The 16,127-nt window shown below is 42.5% G+C and overlaps 1 protein-coding gene across 2 annotated transcripts in view; it reads right to left on the bottom strand.

The window, feature by feature from the left end:
• Positions 1-398: 398 nt before the first annotated feature.
• Positions 399-16,127, bottom strand: part of WNT5A (wingless-type MMTV integration site family, member 5A) — a 22,011-nt gene continuing 6,282 nt past the window's right edge. Inside the window, exons 1-5 of one of the 2 annotated variants that reach the window (XM_011998423.1) lie at positions 16,006-16,072; positions 15,460-15,593; positions 13,965-14,215; positions 8,936-9,228; positions 399-5,236 (exon numbers count right to left, since the gene is read on the bottom strand). In XM_011998423.1, coding sequence (XP_011853813.1) covers positions 4,778-5,236; positions 8,936-9,228; positions 13,965-14,215; positions 15,460-15,554 — 1,098 coding nt within the window. In that variant the 5' untranslated portion in view covers positions 15,555-15,593; positions 16,006-16,072 and the 3' untranslated portion in view covers positions 399-4,777. Of the gene's footprint in view, positions 5,237-8,935; positions 9,229-13,964; positions 14,216-15,459; positions 15,594-16,005; positions 16,073-16,127 lie in introns of those variants that run through there. The other variant, XM_011998422.1, reaches the window with a different exon arrangement.

Raw genomic sequence — 16,127 nt, 5'->3', positions numbered from 1 at the left:
TGAAAAAAGCCACCTGCAGAATATTCCAGGTGGTTCAGTCTGTTCTTCATCTTCAACATTGTTTTATTTCTCTCCTCAAGTCACTCTTTCTTTCCTTGCCCTAGAATTTCATGGTAGTCCCATCTCACTGTGCTAAATGCCTACACTAAAAAAAAAAAAATCTCACTACAACCCTTAGGGATTAACAGCAGCAGAGCAGATAAGAAATGAAGAAAATCAGCAATAGGCAAAAGAAAAATGAGCACTAACGTACAAAATACATGCTTGAGCTTCAACCACCATATCATCTACATACCTGAAATGTATGTGTTATTTTCTGGATACCCTAAGCCGTAATCCATGCCCACATCAAACTTCAATGAACACTCTCTCTGCTAAACACACACACATGACTGCACTGGATTTCATAAAATGATTTTAATAGAAAAGTACAAGATATGAACAAAAATAAATAATCTTTATCTCATTTCTAGCCCAGCAAATTGTACACTGCATATAAAAATGGTCTAAGATGCAATTTTCCTCCATTCCTTTTTTGCTTTTAAAATACTGAGACAGCATTTTAATTCAATCTTCTAGGTTCAAACTGATACATTTAAAAAAAATCATACCAACCTTTAATCATTCTACATCCATTTTTTAAAGTTAGCTAACAAGATGATGTTTCACTAAAATGAAATATCCAATCATCAGATTAAAGTGTAAAGTTTGTATGAACAGGGAAATTAGATCATTTTTTTAAGTTTTAATTCCTATGTTTCTGAATGCTTCTTGAATTAAAAATTCATTTCATCATCTTACTTTCAAAACAAGGCATCTCTCTTTCACCATTCCACAGAGAGAGAAAGGACTAGAAAATACTTTTAAAAAAATAAATATTTTAAAAGTATAGTTTACAGTGACAATGTAGTATTTTAGACCTGTGCCTTGGTGCCTATTTGCATTAAATATATGCTTCAAGTTATAACTACCTTTTCTATCTCTCTATATATTGTGGGCCACTCAGTCTTTGTGGACTGATGTTGCTAATGATCTCTTGGAGTTAGCTAGTATCGGTCTCTTATTTACAGTACTTATTCTGCTATAGTATCATATTTGATCATTCTAGTGGCTTGAGTAATGTTTTGTAAAAACAAATTGAAACTTGGTATTAGCAAAATTGTATGAGAAAAGAGCTAAGGTAGGCAACTAAAACTTACACAGTGCCAGTCTCAGGAGGTCAGTAGCTCACAGAACTGAACAGATAAAACTAGATTAAAACTTAAAAGTCTTCTTTTTACTTGAGCCCATAATGACTATTTTGAACACGGCTCTTTTGCTGCTGCCTATATATAAATTTTTTGTTAATTTTCTTGTATTGGGAAGATCTTGAATGCACTCCAGGATGAGAAGAAAAAATATGCTGACACTGCTAAATCGGGTATATGTTTTTGCAATAAAGAACACTGGTCAATATACAACTGAGGAAAAACTGAAACAGATGTGAGTCCTAGAACCACAAGAGTTTGAATTTGCCCAGAAATGCTATTTTAAACACTCTATATGTTGGTCTACTGTTTTTTTTGTGGAATAATGCATTCTTGGCATCCTTAAAAGGTTTCAATATGTTACAAGGTTATCCGGAAAGAGAAAAAGCAAAGACTAATGTATCAATCTGTGCAGCACTGTCCAGATTTCCCTGTACATTTTTGAAAAGCACAAGAACTTGTATTAATTGCACTTAACACAACAAACCTTTAGTTTCCAACCAGTTTTCATTCTCTGCAGACCGGGGCTTTCTTTTTATAAAAACTGCTTTCAAAGGGCATAGAGACACCACACATGGTCCACAGTAAATTCAGATAGAGAGGTGCAATAATTGCAGTGGTAAACACACACAAATAAAATACATTTTTTTTTTTGGACTAAAAATCTGGTCATGGATAAAAGCATGTGCCTTTTGGTTCTTCTCTGGGATGTTACAACAGCAACATGCTCTAAAACAATTAAGTTACATGCATAATGCTAAAAGAATGTGAGCAATCCTATAACCAGCTTTAAGCCATCTGCTTGATTTTTTTTTTTTTTTTTTTTTGAGGAACATATATAGGAAAAGAGAATTCCCGTTTTGTTCCATTACATATAGAAACCTTTTGAAGCTTCCAAATAGTTTGGTTGTGGTAAAATTCACCACTCTTCTATTATTTTGACATGTAGTCATCCTAAACTATCCGTCATGGTTTCTCCAAAAATCTCCACATGAATTATCTGAAGGACAATTGAAACCACTTACCAATATACAAGTAACGTTTTATTTTATATTCTATCTTCCATTTGGCATAAGCCTTTCGATGTTTGTTTTTTAAACCAGTGAAATATACAAATCACGCAAGACAGAAATATGTACATTAAAAGTACAGAATAAAGGCTAGAAGATATACATAATATCTGAATGACATGTAGAATATTTTACATTAAATAGTTTCTTTTAAAAGCTAGGATTGTTAAACTCAACTCTCTTCATAAACATGAATCACTAAAAAGGAACAATCTGATTTAGCAAATAAAAAAAGTACTTCATGGTTTTTGTATAATAAAAACCAAAAAAGTGACATTTTAAACTAATTAGTGCTTTTTGCTTTCAAGATCTTTTGCTCACAATTCACTGCAACTGAGGGGATGTGAATATCATTATGCAATAAATTAAGAGCCACAGTTGGCTGAGGTGATATGAAAGCCATCCTGCCTAAGAGGGGTATGAAAGATGTATATCTTACCAAACTTTTAAAACAATGTAAGTCTGAGATAAGAACATATTTGATGGCACTGTTTGGAAAGAGGTGTCCTTATTAAAAAAAATAATAATAATAAGCTATCTATGTAGTGGGCTGGATTTTCCTTAGGGACTCAATTAATAAGTACTGCCATTTCTAATAGGCATGGGTTTCCATTCTGCAGAATGAACTAAGAAAAGAGAAACACTGCTGATGCTTCTGAGTTTTGAATATCTCTTAATGTCCATGTCTATAACAATAAGTAATGCCCTCTCCACAAAGTGAACAGAAATGGAAGTTGGAGACAAAGGGATGAGGCAGGAAAGAAAAAAGATATCTTCAAGCCAACATGCATTTCAGTGAGTCAGAACTCAAGCTTCCTCAGAAATAAGGTTGCTTCGTCGTGCTCAAGATATGATCACGGAAGGGCCACAGCCCAAGCTCAAGACTCAAAAAGCTTTTGGAATAATCCCAACTGGACTGCAGTGAAGGACAACAATGCTCTAGACAGAGAAATAACCCCAGAGTAAACTGTAAATCTAAATCACTGGCTGCAATGAGATATATTTATATTTATATTTATATTTATGTATATATATATATATGTTATGTACAAAAGACTTTGAGATATCAGGCACCATTAAACCATATTTCCCCCCTTATAAATGCAACTGTTCAAGTACACTGGGAACAGTTTTAGGGTACACCTGCAGTATAATAGGAGAAGCTTGAGTGGATAATCTAAACACAGGATCATAACAGTGAAATGCTGCAACACCTCTGTGAATTCCATTAGCCAAGTTACGCCATTAAAACATAGAAAACTACTGCTTCTCAAAATAAAAGTTTTAGGAAACAAAAATCTCTAAGTAGTGAACTGTTTTCCAAGCAGAGCTCCTAAAGTTTCATTTCCTGTCCTACCACCAAAGGGGACCCAGTGGAGCTGGCATTTGGAAATGTGGCCAGCATCACATCACAACATGGAGGAATCAGAGAGGGCTCAGTGTGAAGAGGAAGGTGGATTTCACTGATTTTCCTCAAACAGGTTGTCTGCTCTGGTGCAGTGCTGAATGGCATGCAATTACCTTGTTGCTTGGGCTAAGAACCTGTGAATGGGATTCATGTATTATTTTTATAATTATAATTTACTAACCAAGTATCCCTAAGAAAATATCAGGATATTTTCATTTATATTCAAGCCAACCTCCCCAAACAAAAAAATCTAGTGTCCAGAATCATTTGGGGATCTTTTTACAATCTGGAATCCTAATTCCCATAACAGCGTCAAATCAACATCTTGATGTGAGAGTTTTAAATTTTTTAATTTCTGGGGACTTTCCTCCCTGCTGCCTAAATTTTATGAGCTATTAGAATATGACCATCTGCAAACGGAATATTTGAGGAGAATGAAACATGTGATATACCTTTTTTCCTTGAGAATATGAGATTCTTGTCCTTACATTTTAAATTATCATTTTGAAAATGCAAAAAGCAAGCTAGCAGCCCCCCTGGGGAAGGGAAGTTTGTTTTGGGTTTTTTTCCCCCAAACCTTTTATCTTGCACCAGAGAATTTACAACTCATTTTGGTCATAGAAGCTGAATTGTGAATAGATTTCTACCACCCTCTTTGAGCTGGATCCTACCCATCCCATATGATCGCATATTTGAGAAAAAGAAAACGTATTTCTTTACCTTCTGGATGTGTACCATGTCCACACAGCTAAGTTAGGGTATGTGTTATTTCCCCTTCATTCTATACTATCCAAAGAAGTCTTGTATTACCTTTTCAAAGATCCACAAAATAAATATTTTTCTTGGTTCCCACCCCCATTATTGCCAAATAATAATTATAATATTAATAATAAACCACAGAGTTCTTAGATGGTAACAGGAAAAAAAAATGGTTCCGGTTGCAATTCTTGGGGAAAAATAAAAAATATTTTTAAAAACCAAAAACCAGAATCACTGTACTTTCTATAAATAAGCGGGTCCTGGGAGCGGGGCTGAGTGCTGGGCGGCGCCCACTACTTGCACACAAACTGGTCCACGATCTCCGTGCACTTCTTGCACTTGACGTAGCAGCACCAGTGGAACTTGCAGTGGCAGCGCTCCGTCTGCACGGTCTTGAACTGGTCGTAGCCGCGGCCGCAGCACATGAGCTCGCAGCCATCCATGCCCTCTGACGTCTTGTTGCACAGGCGGCCCTGCGTGCCCAGCGAGCCGGTGCTCTCGTTGCGCACGCAGTAGTCAGGGCTGGGGTCGATGTAGACCAGGTCTTGTGTAGTGGGCGCATTGAAGCGGCTGTTGACCTGCACCAACTTGCCCCGGCTGTTGAGCCGCATGGCCGCCGCACTGTCGTACTTCTCCTTCAGGGCATCACCCACCTTGCGGAAGTCCGCCAGCTGCAGCCAGCATGTCTTCAGGCTACATGAGCCAGACACCCCATGGCACTTGCAGGCCACATCAGCCAGGTTGTACACCGTCTGCAGGGAAATGGGGACAATCAGTACACACATTCATGGAGGAGCCAGATGCAGGCTGTGGGAACAAAGTTCTCCACCTTCTCCATGGAGCTATGTTCCCCAGCTGAATTAAGGGCTGTATGATAGTTCCTTCACCAGAAGTCTTGTATTGCCTTCTTTAAAAATTCTTCCAAATAAATATGTTCTTAGCCGCTCATTATTATATCATCATTATCAACAACCGTGGTTTTTTTAATAGCAACAGGAAAAAAAAAATTGTTCCAGCTGCTTTTTTTCAGAGAAGCAGCAACAGCACATGTGGACACTCATCCCAGAGGTTGTTCACAATGCATTACCTGAATTCATCCCCAGTACCAGCTAGGTGAGAAGTGCTAGTATCATTCCATTTCACGGAGAAGGAAAGTGAAACGCAGAAAGATGAGCTACTCAACCAACTCCTGGGAGTAAGGGTGCCAGGATTTGAACCCAGGCAGCTGGACTCCAAGCCCATGCTTAGTGACTTGCCCATGGATATCCAGCCGGTAAGTGCAGAATTGGGAGGAGTCCAGCCCCAGTGGGATCAACCTTCAAATCTTAACCCACTACTACTATTATTGCTGTGCACCAGGCACTGTAAGTGTCCTTACACTCATGATCTCATTTAACCATCCCAGCAACATTATGACATGGGCTGGATTGGATGATGGCACAGTGATGCTGAGTAGCCTGCACAGGTCACACAGCTAAAGTGTGGGGGGACTGGGTCTGGAACTCAGGTATCCTCACTCCTGTTTCCCACACAGTCCCTACCCCATCCACCACCCCCCTAGGCCAAGAGCACCCACCCTGGAGCCAAGCGATGTGGATTGTGTTCCTGACTCTACCCTTGAATTCAGACAACAGGCTGCACCTTTTTGGGCCTCTGTTTTCTATCTGTGAAGGCGGCAGTGATGGCACCAACCTCCAAGCACTGTTACAAGGATAAAATCAGAGGAGATGTGGAAAGTGCTTGGCACTTAGGACACAGTAAATCTGGTCTTTCTTTAGGGTGACAAGGGACACAATAAATCTGGTCTTTCTCCAGAGTGATGAGGACATGGCATCTGGGCCCTTGCCTAGTCACCTCGGGCCTCCCAGTAGCAGTGCCCATGGGTCTGGCCCCACAACACTGCCCAGCAGTCTGGGAGGTGGTGGTTGCCTATTTATAGACCCTGCTGCCCACAGTTCCTTGTGCCAGTGACCCTCCAGAGTCCATGTAGTGTGAGAGTGCTGGAGAAGACCTGTCAGGAACCTGGAGGCTGGGGGTGTGTCAGAAGGCCTCTTCCACAGACAACAGCCACCTTCTTCCTCCAGGGATTCACAGGGGCTCTTTTAAAGGGGGCCAAAGTGTACTCTCTTGGCATAAGGAGTTTCAGGCACTCAGCTAGTCTGAGGAAGGGTTTTGCAAATGTATTTAACCTTTGCTCCACATTGAGGAAAATTTAAAAGCTAATGCCCTGTGGAAATTCTAAGATGATTTCCTGGCATGGTGCCCAAATTTCCATCCCCTAGCCCCACCATCCTAGAGAAAAAAACTATCTTCTTCGTAAAGTCACTCACCGAAATCCAAACTCAGCTCACTACTCCAATGATCAAATTTACCCCCAAAAAACTCTCTACTAAAAAAATGCAGAAGTGTAACATTATAGGTGCTTTTCAAACTTCCCCAAATCCTCTCTTGCCATTTGGAAATCCCTTGACCCTCTCTTCTTGGTTGCCAAGTCTCTGATGATTTCTGGACATAACAGAAGGCTAAGAAAATCCCAAAGATGTATGAGAGTACCAAATATGGGCATACCCCTGGATAGGGGCCTTTAAGAGTCAGACATAGTTCTCTTCTGGAGGCATTTCTGATCTGAGGCACTGGGCATGTCATATATAGAGATCCCAGTGATGCATCCCTGAAGAGGGTGAAAGCAAGGTTTTATGGGCTTCCAGAGAAAACGGGGCTGATCCCAACCCACTCCCCCCCCAAATTTTCATATGGCCCTGGGTCCACCACAGAGGAGGCAACCGACACTGCAGACACCATGGCAATGAGAGGCCTGAGAAAGGAGAGGCCACACTCTGTCCGTAGCAATTATTCGACCCCTCAGGGCAGCACAGGCAAAATTCTGTAGAGTTTAGTCCTTCCCCAATACACCCAAATGTTTAACATCAAATTTGAGAAGATACGCTAGCTGGAATTATCTACACGATCTTTGACTTCTCTATGTCCTTTGCTTATAATGTTTAGTAGTTATCATCTATCAAGCACTTACTATTGGCCGACACTAAACTAAGACCTTTAATTAAACCAACTGAAACTGTTATTTTGGAGGTCAAAAAGAGTCAAGTGTTGGCAATTTCACATGGTTCAACCTACTAGATGATCTCAGTCCTCACAATAACCTCATGTGATTGTTTGCCATGGCCATTTAACAGATGTGGAAATGGGAAAACAGATGCTCAGAAAAAGCAAAGAACAGACAATGCTGCATTTTAACCCAGATTTCTCTAATTCCCACACTGCTAGCTCTTCACCACTTAGCTGTGATGCATGAATTCAATAAAAATGTACCTAGGCTTATATTTCCATTTTTGAATTTTCTCCCATGGTCATGAAGTGGTTTTCTGGGCCTCAGTTTCCCAATCTACAGTTTACTCTGTGATTATCTTCCTTCTCCCTCACCCCAAAATACAGAAGAGTGAAATCTCTGACCAGAAAGTTCCTGGCACCTACCTTGGGTTCTGTGAAAAAATAATGGCCCTGGTTTTCGATGCTGCCAAAGTTAAGAAAAGTTTTCACCCCTTCATTTTAAAACAGCCATAAAGTGCCATGTGTTTAACCGCAGGAAAAAAAGGGTCTTTTTAACTATTGAGAAGTAGCTTTTCATATCCCCACCAGGGGAAGGAAAGAAGGGGAACCAGGAGACTTGTGAGTACTGCAAAGATGGTCCTCCCTGAGCACTTCTGCTGCTCTCTTCTCTCCAGAGCTACTTTGTGATTGGCCTGATGGTCAGACCTGTAAAATCCCACACTGTTAAAAATGCTGTCCTTTTCCTAGAAAAGCCCTTTTTAAAAAAACCCTGCATCCATCAGGCCTGCTACCTAATGACATAAAGAGAGGCAGGGAGAAAGAAAGGAGGGAAAGAGCCTGAAAGCTGGGGTGAGGGCTTTCCCATCTGGGGACCTAGGAAGACAAAAAATCCCTGTCCCAAACTGAAAGACAACCACAGACATCGTCCAGGCAGGAGGCAGACAGTTATTCCCATTCTTATTTCTGTGCTCCACTAGCCGAGGGTACCGGGGACTAACTAAAAAGGCAAGGAAAGGTATTTTTCAGACAACTGCTGGATCACCTTGGCTGGGGGCGCAAGGGAAGATTATCTCCCCAGAAGGCCCTTCTGGGATGTGCGGGGGCAACTATGGAGAGAGATGGAGGAAAGAGAGAGAGACAAAGGGGGAGAAGAGAGAGACAGGGAAGGAGGAAAGGAAGGGAAGAGGGAGAAAGAAAGTGAGACGGGAACAGGACGAGGAGCAAAGAGACAGGAAAGACAGAGAAAGATAAGGAGAGACAGAAAGAGGCGGAGAGAGAGAGACAGGACCATATAGCGAAGGAGTGGCAGAGGAGTGTGAGGAGCGACAGGGAGGCTGGAGGGCAAGGCAAGGGGACAGAGATGCGTGGGCGGGGGCACTCACCCTGCGGCCCGCCTCGTTGTTATGCAGATTCATGAGGATGCGAGCGCTCTCGTAGGAGCCTTTGGCGTGGATGCGCTCCCGCTCGCGGGCGTCCACGAACTCCTTGGCAAAGCGGTAGCCATAGTCGATGTTGTCGCCGCAGCCGCCCCAGAGCCAGTCCCGCGGCAGGTCCTTGGGGCGCGCGGCGCGGCTGCAGCCGCAGGTGGACAGCTCGCCCTCGCGGCACGCCCGGCTCATGGCGTTCACCACCCCCGCTGCGCTCACCGCGTAGGTGAAGGCCGTCTCACGGCTGCCTGCGGGTAAGAACAAGGGGTCACTGGCCGCCTGCCCCACACGCTGGGTCGGGTTGCTGCCGGGGGCGGGGGTGGGGGCAAGGTAGGGAATGCAGGGGAGGTAGGAGGAGGGGGACAAGGTAGAGATGGAGGGGAGGTAGGAGGTGGGGTGGGGGTGAGGAAGGGAGTGGGGGAGGTAGAAGGTAGGGGAGGCTGGAGGTTGGGGGGAAGTAGGAGGTGGGGAAGCAAGAGTAGAGGGGAGGTAGAAGGGCAGGTAGGGGTTGGGGGAGGTGGGGGTAGAGGGTAGGGAGTAAGGGTTGGTGGGGGTAGGGAGTAGGGGATCAACAAGGTAAAAGCTCGGGCTGCCCCATCCTTAACACGCACCAGGCCCTGGGCCCAGCTTGAGGGGAAGCCGAGCAAGATCCCCCAAACCACATAGAAGCAACAATTAGCAAAGGAGTAGCAGATCCCCGGTGTCTCTGCTCAGCCATTTCAGAGCTGAAGGCCGGATTCTAAGCAGTGCTGGATTGATTTTCTCTGTAACTCTTTTGAAAATAGTCAAAACTTGATATTTCCAAAAATGCACGTGAAAGAAGTCATTGAAGGAACACTCAGAATACGGGTAGACTGCCTTACACTTATTTTAATGTTTAGTATTATTTTCATTTTAGTTACATATAGGGCAGGATTACAGAATTTGCTAGGCCTTGAGTCTAAGGCAGACACTGCCAGCGGCCACACTAGTTTCTGCCACTCTCGTTTTGGCCTTGTGTCCCCTCCTCCTCTGGCAGTTGTAACCTCTCCTCCCTCTTTCTTCACGCAGCAGAAAGTATTTCTCAGGACAAGGCTCTTTACTTTCCCAGAGGACAATTCTAAATCAGCTCACAGAGAGTTATAAATGAAGCTTGCTCTTCTTAAATCCCAGGCTGATTGGCCTGATACTTCTCGTTCAAGAATGAGTGTCTGCTTTTAAAACAGCCTGTTGTTCTTTAATGCCACTTCTGCAAACACCCCCTGCCCACTCCTCCACTGCCTTTGCCTCAAAGTATTAGAATGACAGCAAGAAGGAAAAAAGCACAACCTATGGGGAAAAGAGGGAGGAAGGTTATCTTCTTCCTCAAAACTTGTAAGGAATATCTCTGCATATAATAGTTACAGGGACCCTATTTGTAAGGAAAAAACTGGAGGCTATCATAGACTACCCTAAACTTCACTTGTACATAGAGACATTTCTGCATGTAACAAGAGCCAGTTAATAAAAATACTGTAATCTGGGAGAGAAAGAGTTATCTATCATCCAGCCAGCTGAAGCACGGGGTAGGGGTGGGACTGCGGGGCAGGCTCACTTTCCTCAATTGCAAAATAAGGGTACTTAAATAGATGCAAGGAAAGGGACCTCTTCTGGTGCTGAAATTCATGTACCCCAATCAGATTCTCCTATACTTACTTTGAGAGCTTGCTAACAATCTTTTTTTCTGAGGGGGAAGTGGGGAACACAAGAAAAGCTGACAACAGGACTCAGTCTCAACGAGAAAGGTTATTCTGCAGGACAGTGATGCCAGTTCAGGCATCCAGCAGGCCACCTCATTCTTGGTCTTTGGCTCCATGCCAGTCACAGCCATTTGTGAATGGTGATGGTTCTGATTTACCATATATCCTCCCCCTCCCATATTTTCAAAATGAATGACTTGAAGGTATGTGCTAGTGGTTGGCAGGAAGATCTAGAAAGTTCCTGTGATGCGTTACATCTATCTAGTAGGATTAGAGAGGCAGAGCACATCAGGGGAATGGAAAGGAATGAGGACAATATATAGCTTCTAAGGAGTAATTTGATAGTACAGAAAATGCCGTGGCCCTGGATGGGGGATTTATAGAACAAAGAGGTAGTAGCTAGAGGAAGAGGAGATGAAATGATCCTCTGGGGATAGAGGAAAAGAAGACACTGTCCTTTGAGTATACAGAGCATAAGAAGGCTTTATACAAAACACAAACAATGCTGCTTTTTTCATAAGTCTATTCTGAGCATTTCCTTTTATGCCGCAGAATACAAACCTGGGAGATCCCTCTAAGCTAATTGGCGACTGCAGGGTAAGCGTCAGTTTGAAAAGTATTCTTTGGCTAATTGCCGGAGGACACAGTCATCCTGGTTGGAATACTGCTGATTCAGTTAGGTTTCCCTTCCTGTGAAACCCACATCTACACCCCTTACAAGTGGTGCCTTCCTTACATATCTTTTCACAGCATGGAAACAAAGAAGAGACAGATGGGGACAAAAGCTGGAAGGAAAGGGTAGCATGATGAAAAATGAGAAAGTTTCCAAAATGAAGAGTGGGCCCTTCATGAAGTAATTGTGCATGGTGCCTCCAAGGCAACTGGCATCTCAGAAAAATGAGTTGAAGAGGGGGTCAGAGGTGGCGGCCTGAGTTTCTCAGACACTGGCCCCATCACAAGGTCAGATTCTCACAAAGAAGAATTACTCTCAATATCCTTGGTATACTGAGGGCTTTGGGGTGGGCGCGCGCGCGCGCGCGCACACACACACACACACACACACACACACACACACACACCTTTTGGCATCAAAGGTATTTTAAATTTTCCCTCAGCTCATTCTCTTCAAATATACTCTTAAGTGGAAAAGTGAAAGCAAAGAAATTTTCCAACTATTGGAACGGGGTCCATGTTCCCCTTTCATAAAAATCTATTGTTTTCTCTTCTCTCCTCTCTCTTTTTTAATTAAGTAAAAAACAGAAGGCCCCATCGGTGTCCTACCACAAGCCACCCAGCAGCAGCTTTCTGCTCTGAGACGCTAGGCACCTGGGGGACCTTTGGCAGGGGAGGATGCCATATGCACTCTCATCTTCCCAGGACATCAGCTGACTTGATGATAGTATCTAGGAGGGCTGTCTCGGAGGCTGTGGGGAGGTACCACTCCCATCCACTTCCCATGGACCCAGACAGTAGTGCCGTGCAGCTGAAGACCAGAGAGCATACTTTTCAGGGACAATTAAATATAGGCTTTTGTACCAAGGGTTCTGCTTGTTCCCTGAGGAAGCAGGCTCTTTGAATCTTGGACCGCATTTAAAATAAATCTCCAGCAGAACTCAAATTCACTTAGCAAATGATAGCTTATTCTGAACATTTTGGCCCAAAACAGGCTACGTATGAAAGCGAGAGGAGGATCTTAAATCAAAGCTGTGTTCAAGTGACTACACAGATAAACAGTTCCGATTGCTGTTTTCCTTCTTGGTTACCATCAGAGGTGTATGATTTTTGCTAACTCATATGTATACATGTGAAAAAGTCGTCCCATAGTTTGAGAGGAAGGCAGTTTAGGAGGAACATATAAGAAGGGGGAAAAGTTGACAACTTACCATCCTCACAGAATTTTTCGAAAGTATTTAAGTTCACTTACGATATCAGCACACGGGAGAATAAATCTACCACACTCCCAGTTAACTACATAAGACAGCCCACAGGCAGGGGAAACTCCTGTGTTCCTGAAGCTTAGCTCTTAGATTCAGATCCCAGTATATACATTAGCACATTTTAATCATTAACAGAAAGGACAAAGCCCCATGAAACTTTGCAGGCTGAGGCTACAGGCCATTCTCCCATTCAATCAGGGCAACAGCTTCCAGTCTTGTATTATTTTAGTTTATAAAACTGCTTGGCTCAAGCATCACCTGACAACTCTTTTTTGTTCTCAATGAATGTAATTTTCAGGGGTTTTTTTTGTTTTTTTGTTTTTAATAAAAAAAGCATTTTATCCATCTGTGATGGATATTAAGCCAACTTTTTCTCTTCAGTCAGTATAAACAGTTAATTGCCTTGATAAATTGCTTCTTACTTTGGGAGTCACTGCAGTCATATTAATTATAAGGGCTTTTTTGCATAAAAGTAGAGAAACCTAAAATAGTCACACTAGAAAACACACATTGTACCACATCTGTCAAATAGTATCCTATACTATTTACACAAAAGCAGAGGCAAACAAACAGATTTTTGAAAATCTTTGCCTTTAGCCCATTTGAAATGCTGTCTCTTTGAATGGGGAAGTAAGATGTTCAACAACGTATTTAAAATTAAGACTCGGACCGTGAGCAATACTCTTAATTTTTTTTTTTTAAAGTTCCTAGGTTGACATCTTAAGCATGTGCTTTTATTATATCAGTTGCTGAAATCACAAACATAAATTGGATCACTTTTAATTAAAATTCTTTCTGGGACTAAAATTAAAGCTTTTAACGTCTATATCTTTGTAGCCTTAGGAAATAGTTCTATTAGGAAAATTAAAACTTTGTTCACTTTCAATATATCCAGGATTCTAAAAGATGGCAATTTTTAGTTTGATGCTTGGGCCGTTTGACTTGTGGCTTAAAAAACTAACAGGCAAGAGAGTTTCGACGTTTAAAAGCGTACAAATGACTTGCTTTCCCCCACCTACTTTTAAGAAACCAAAATAAGTGTTCTGCTTCTATTTTAAACAAAATGCTTTATAGAAAAATTAAGTGTTTGTAAAAGTGAAAGTGTCTGTGACACTTGCCTCCTGATTTAATTAAAATCCAAAACTTATCATCAGGTGTAGGGACAGAAATTAACATCATTTGCTATAATGACAAAAATGCCCAAGCCACAACCCAAGCTGGAAGGCATCCTTCTTCATGCTTTCTATCAAGCATGAAGTAAACGCTAAGGATTTCTTCTAGGAAAAAAAAAGTTAATGTTTTAAAAAAATATTTTAAATGTTTTCCTACCTATCTGCATCACCCTGCCAAAAACAGAGGTGTTATCCACAGTGCTGCAGTTCCACCTTCGATGTCGGAATTGATACTGGCATTCTTTGATGCCTGTCTTCGCGCCTTCTCCGATGTACTGCATGTGGTCCTGATACAAGTGGCACAGTTTCTTCTGTCCTTGAGAAAGTCCTTCCAGTTGGCTGCAGAGAGGCTGTGCTCCTATGATATATACTTCTGACATCTGAACAGGGTTATTCATACCTAGCGACCTGCAAGGGGGGGAGATGTGCATTGAAGATTTACGTGAAATCTCGAGGTGGGCCCCCTGAAAGCATGTCAGCAATACATAGTTTTAAGCACACAGATGCTTTTTTCTCTCCTGCTTGTCCTCATGACAAAGTATGAGAAGGGCTTCATAAAACTCCTCTGTTTAAACTGCACTCAGAAAACGGAGGTATTGTGCAGTCCCCATCCTGCCATCTGGCTCCTCAGTTAGTATTTTCACTCCCTTCCTAGCCCCTGTCACCATATACCTGAACCAGTATTTCCAAAATCCACTCAGAAAAGGGGGAAACAGCAGTTTGAGGGACAGGCCTCTGACATTAGAGAAAGTGACCCACTTTGCCCCACAAATTGGACCAATCTGCCTTAAAAACTTATGAATGCTGAAAGTAGACACAATTAGATACGGGTAGGAGATAGTCGTTCCTTTTGACTGATGGAAGAACAGAGGGACAAGTATACAGACTGGAGAAAATTCACCACGTTTCTGGACATTTTAAAAGGGCTCCTTATGTGATTGTGAGGGACCCAAGGCAGGGTACCCAGTGAACAGAAGTCATGTTTGACAGTCAGAAAAATGCTGTTCATTTATAGGGAAAAAAAATATCCAGAACACCGTCAAAAACAATGCTCTGGATATATTACAGTCTATCTACAAGGTCCCTACCCAGTAAGAAACCCCCACTTGGGGACATTTGACTACTTCAAGTTAACTTCCTTTTGATCACATTACAGCCCCAATATTTCTGCACTTGGAGTTTAGCTGTCCTCCTAGAACTCTGCCTACTTCAAACTCTGTAGGTTAATAATAATCTCAAGTGACAGAAAATAAAAGTTGAAACCTCACTTTTACTACCTAGAGGTGGCAAAAAGTAAATTTTATAGATAGGCTTACAATTATTAGCAAAGTGAATTTCTGTTCTTTTTTATTGCATGATGTACTACAAGCACACATCTGAACAAGGGCTTCATAGAAAAAGGCCTAGATTTATAGTTTCCCATTCCCTAGGAGCTGAAGATAAGCTTTACAATATTAACAAGTTAAAAGAAAATTCTGATTTAAAACTACATATAAGTAAAATATATACATATGTCTTGGATAAATACACCCACACTCACTATCCAGCTTTAAATATCCCTGCATCATACAAACAAATCTTTAAAAAAAGAAAAAAAAAAAAAAAAAGAAAAGAAAAAGAAGAGGAAGAACACGCACATAGAATGAACTTACCACCAAGAATTGGCTTCTATTACAACCTGGGCGAAGGAGAAAAATATGGCCAAAGCCATTAGGAAGAACTTGGAAGACACTGTACTTCCAGCCATCCCCAAAGCAACTCCTGGGCTTAATATTCCAATGGACTTCTGGAGAGGGAAGAAAGGAGCAGATGTTTATTGCCTCTCAGATAATTTTCAAGCATACAAGTTTAAACAACGGAAGTATCCGGGGTCTCTTAAGTTTACTGTTGATTGACTGCGCTTCTCCTCCGTGAGTTTTTTGATGGCAAGATATAGGCAGTTTCTTTTTCTAAATTAATCCACCCACGCAACCTCACCAGGAAATCTGATTTCACTGGGATCCTGTGTGCGGGGCACGCCAGCGATTACAAACATGTCTCAATTCTGTTGAGTCAAAGCCCTGGTGCCAGGCGCTGCCTCCTTCCTGCTCGCTCGAGTCCCGCACCCCCTGGCTCCCCTCTAGTTGGTGCTGTACTCAGTCCCTCCCGGGTAATTCACTCGGAAACCCGCCGCGGCCACCCTCCGTCCTCTCCCCAACCTGGGCCGAGCAACAAGTGGAGCCAGAATTAATTCCATGGGCGAGAGGAGCACGGAGGCGAGTGGAGCGCACTGCCGCCAGCGGCTGCGGAGGAGGCGGGGTGGCCAGCGCAGGCGGTGTGT

The sequence above is a fragment of the Mandrillus leucophaeus genome, unplaced genomic scaffold, assembly GCF_000951045.1.
Source record: "Mandrillus leucophaeus isolate KB7577 unplaced genomic scaffold, Mleu.le_1.0 Scaffold57, whole genome shotgun sequence".
Lineage (NCBI taxonomy): Eukaryota > Metazoa > Chordata > Mammalia > Primates > Cercopithecidae > Mandrillus > Mandrillus leucophaeus.
This window is presented reverse-complemented; position numbering and strand designations above follow the sequence as displayed.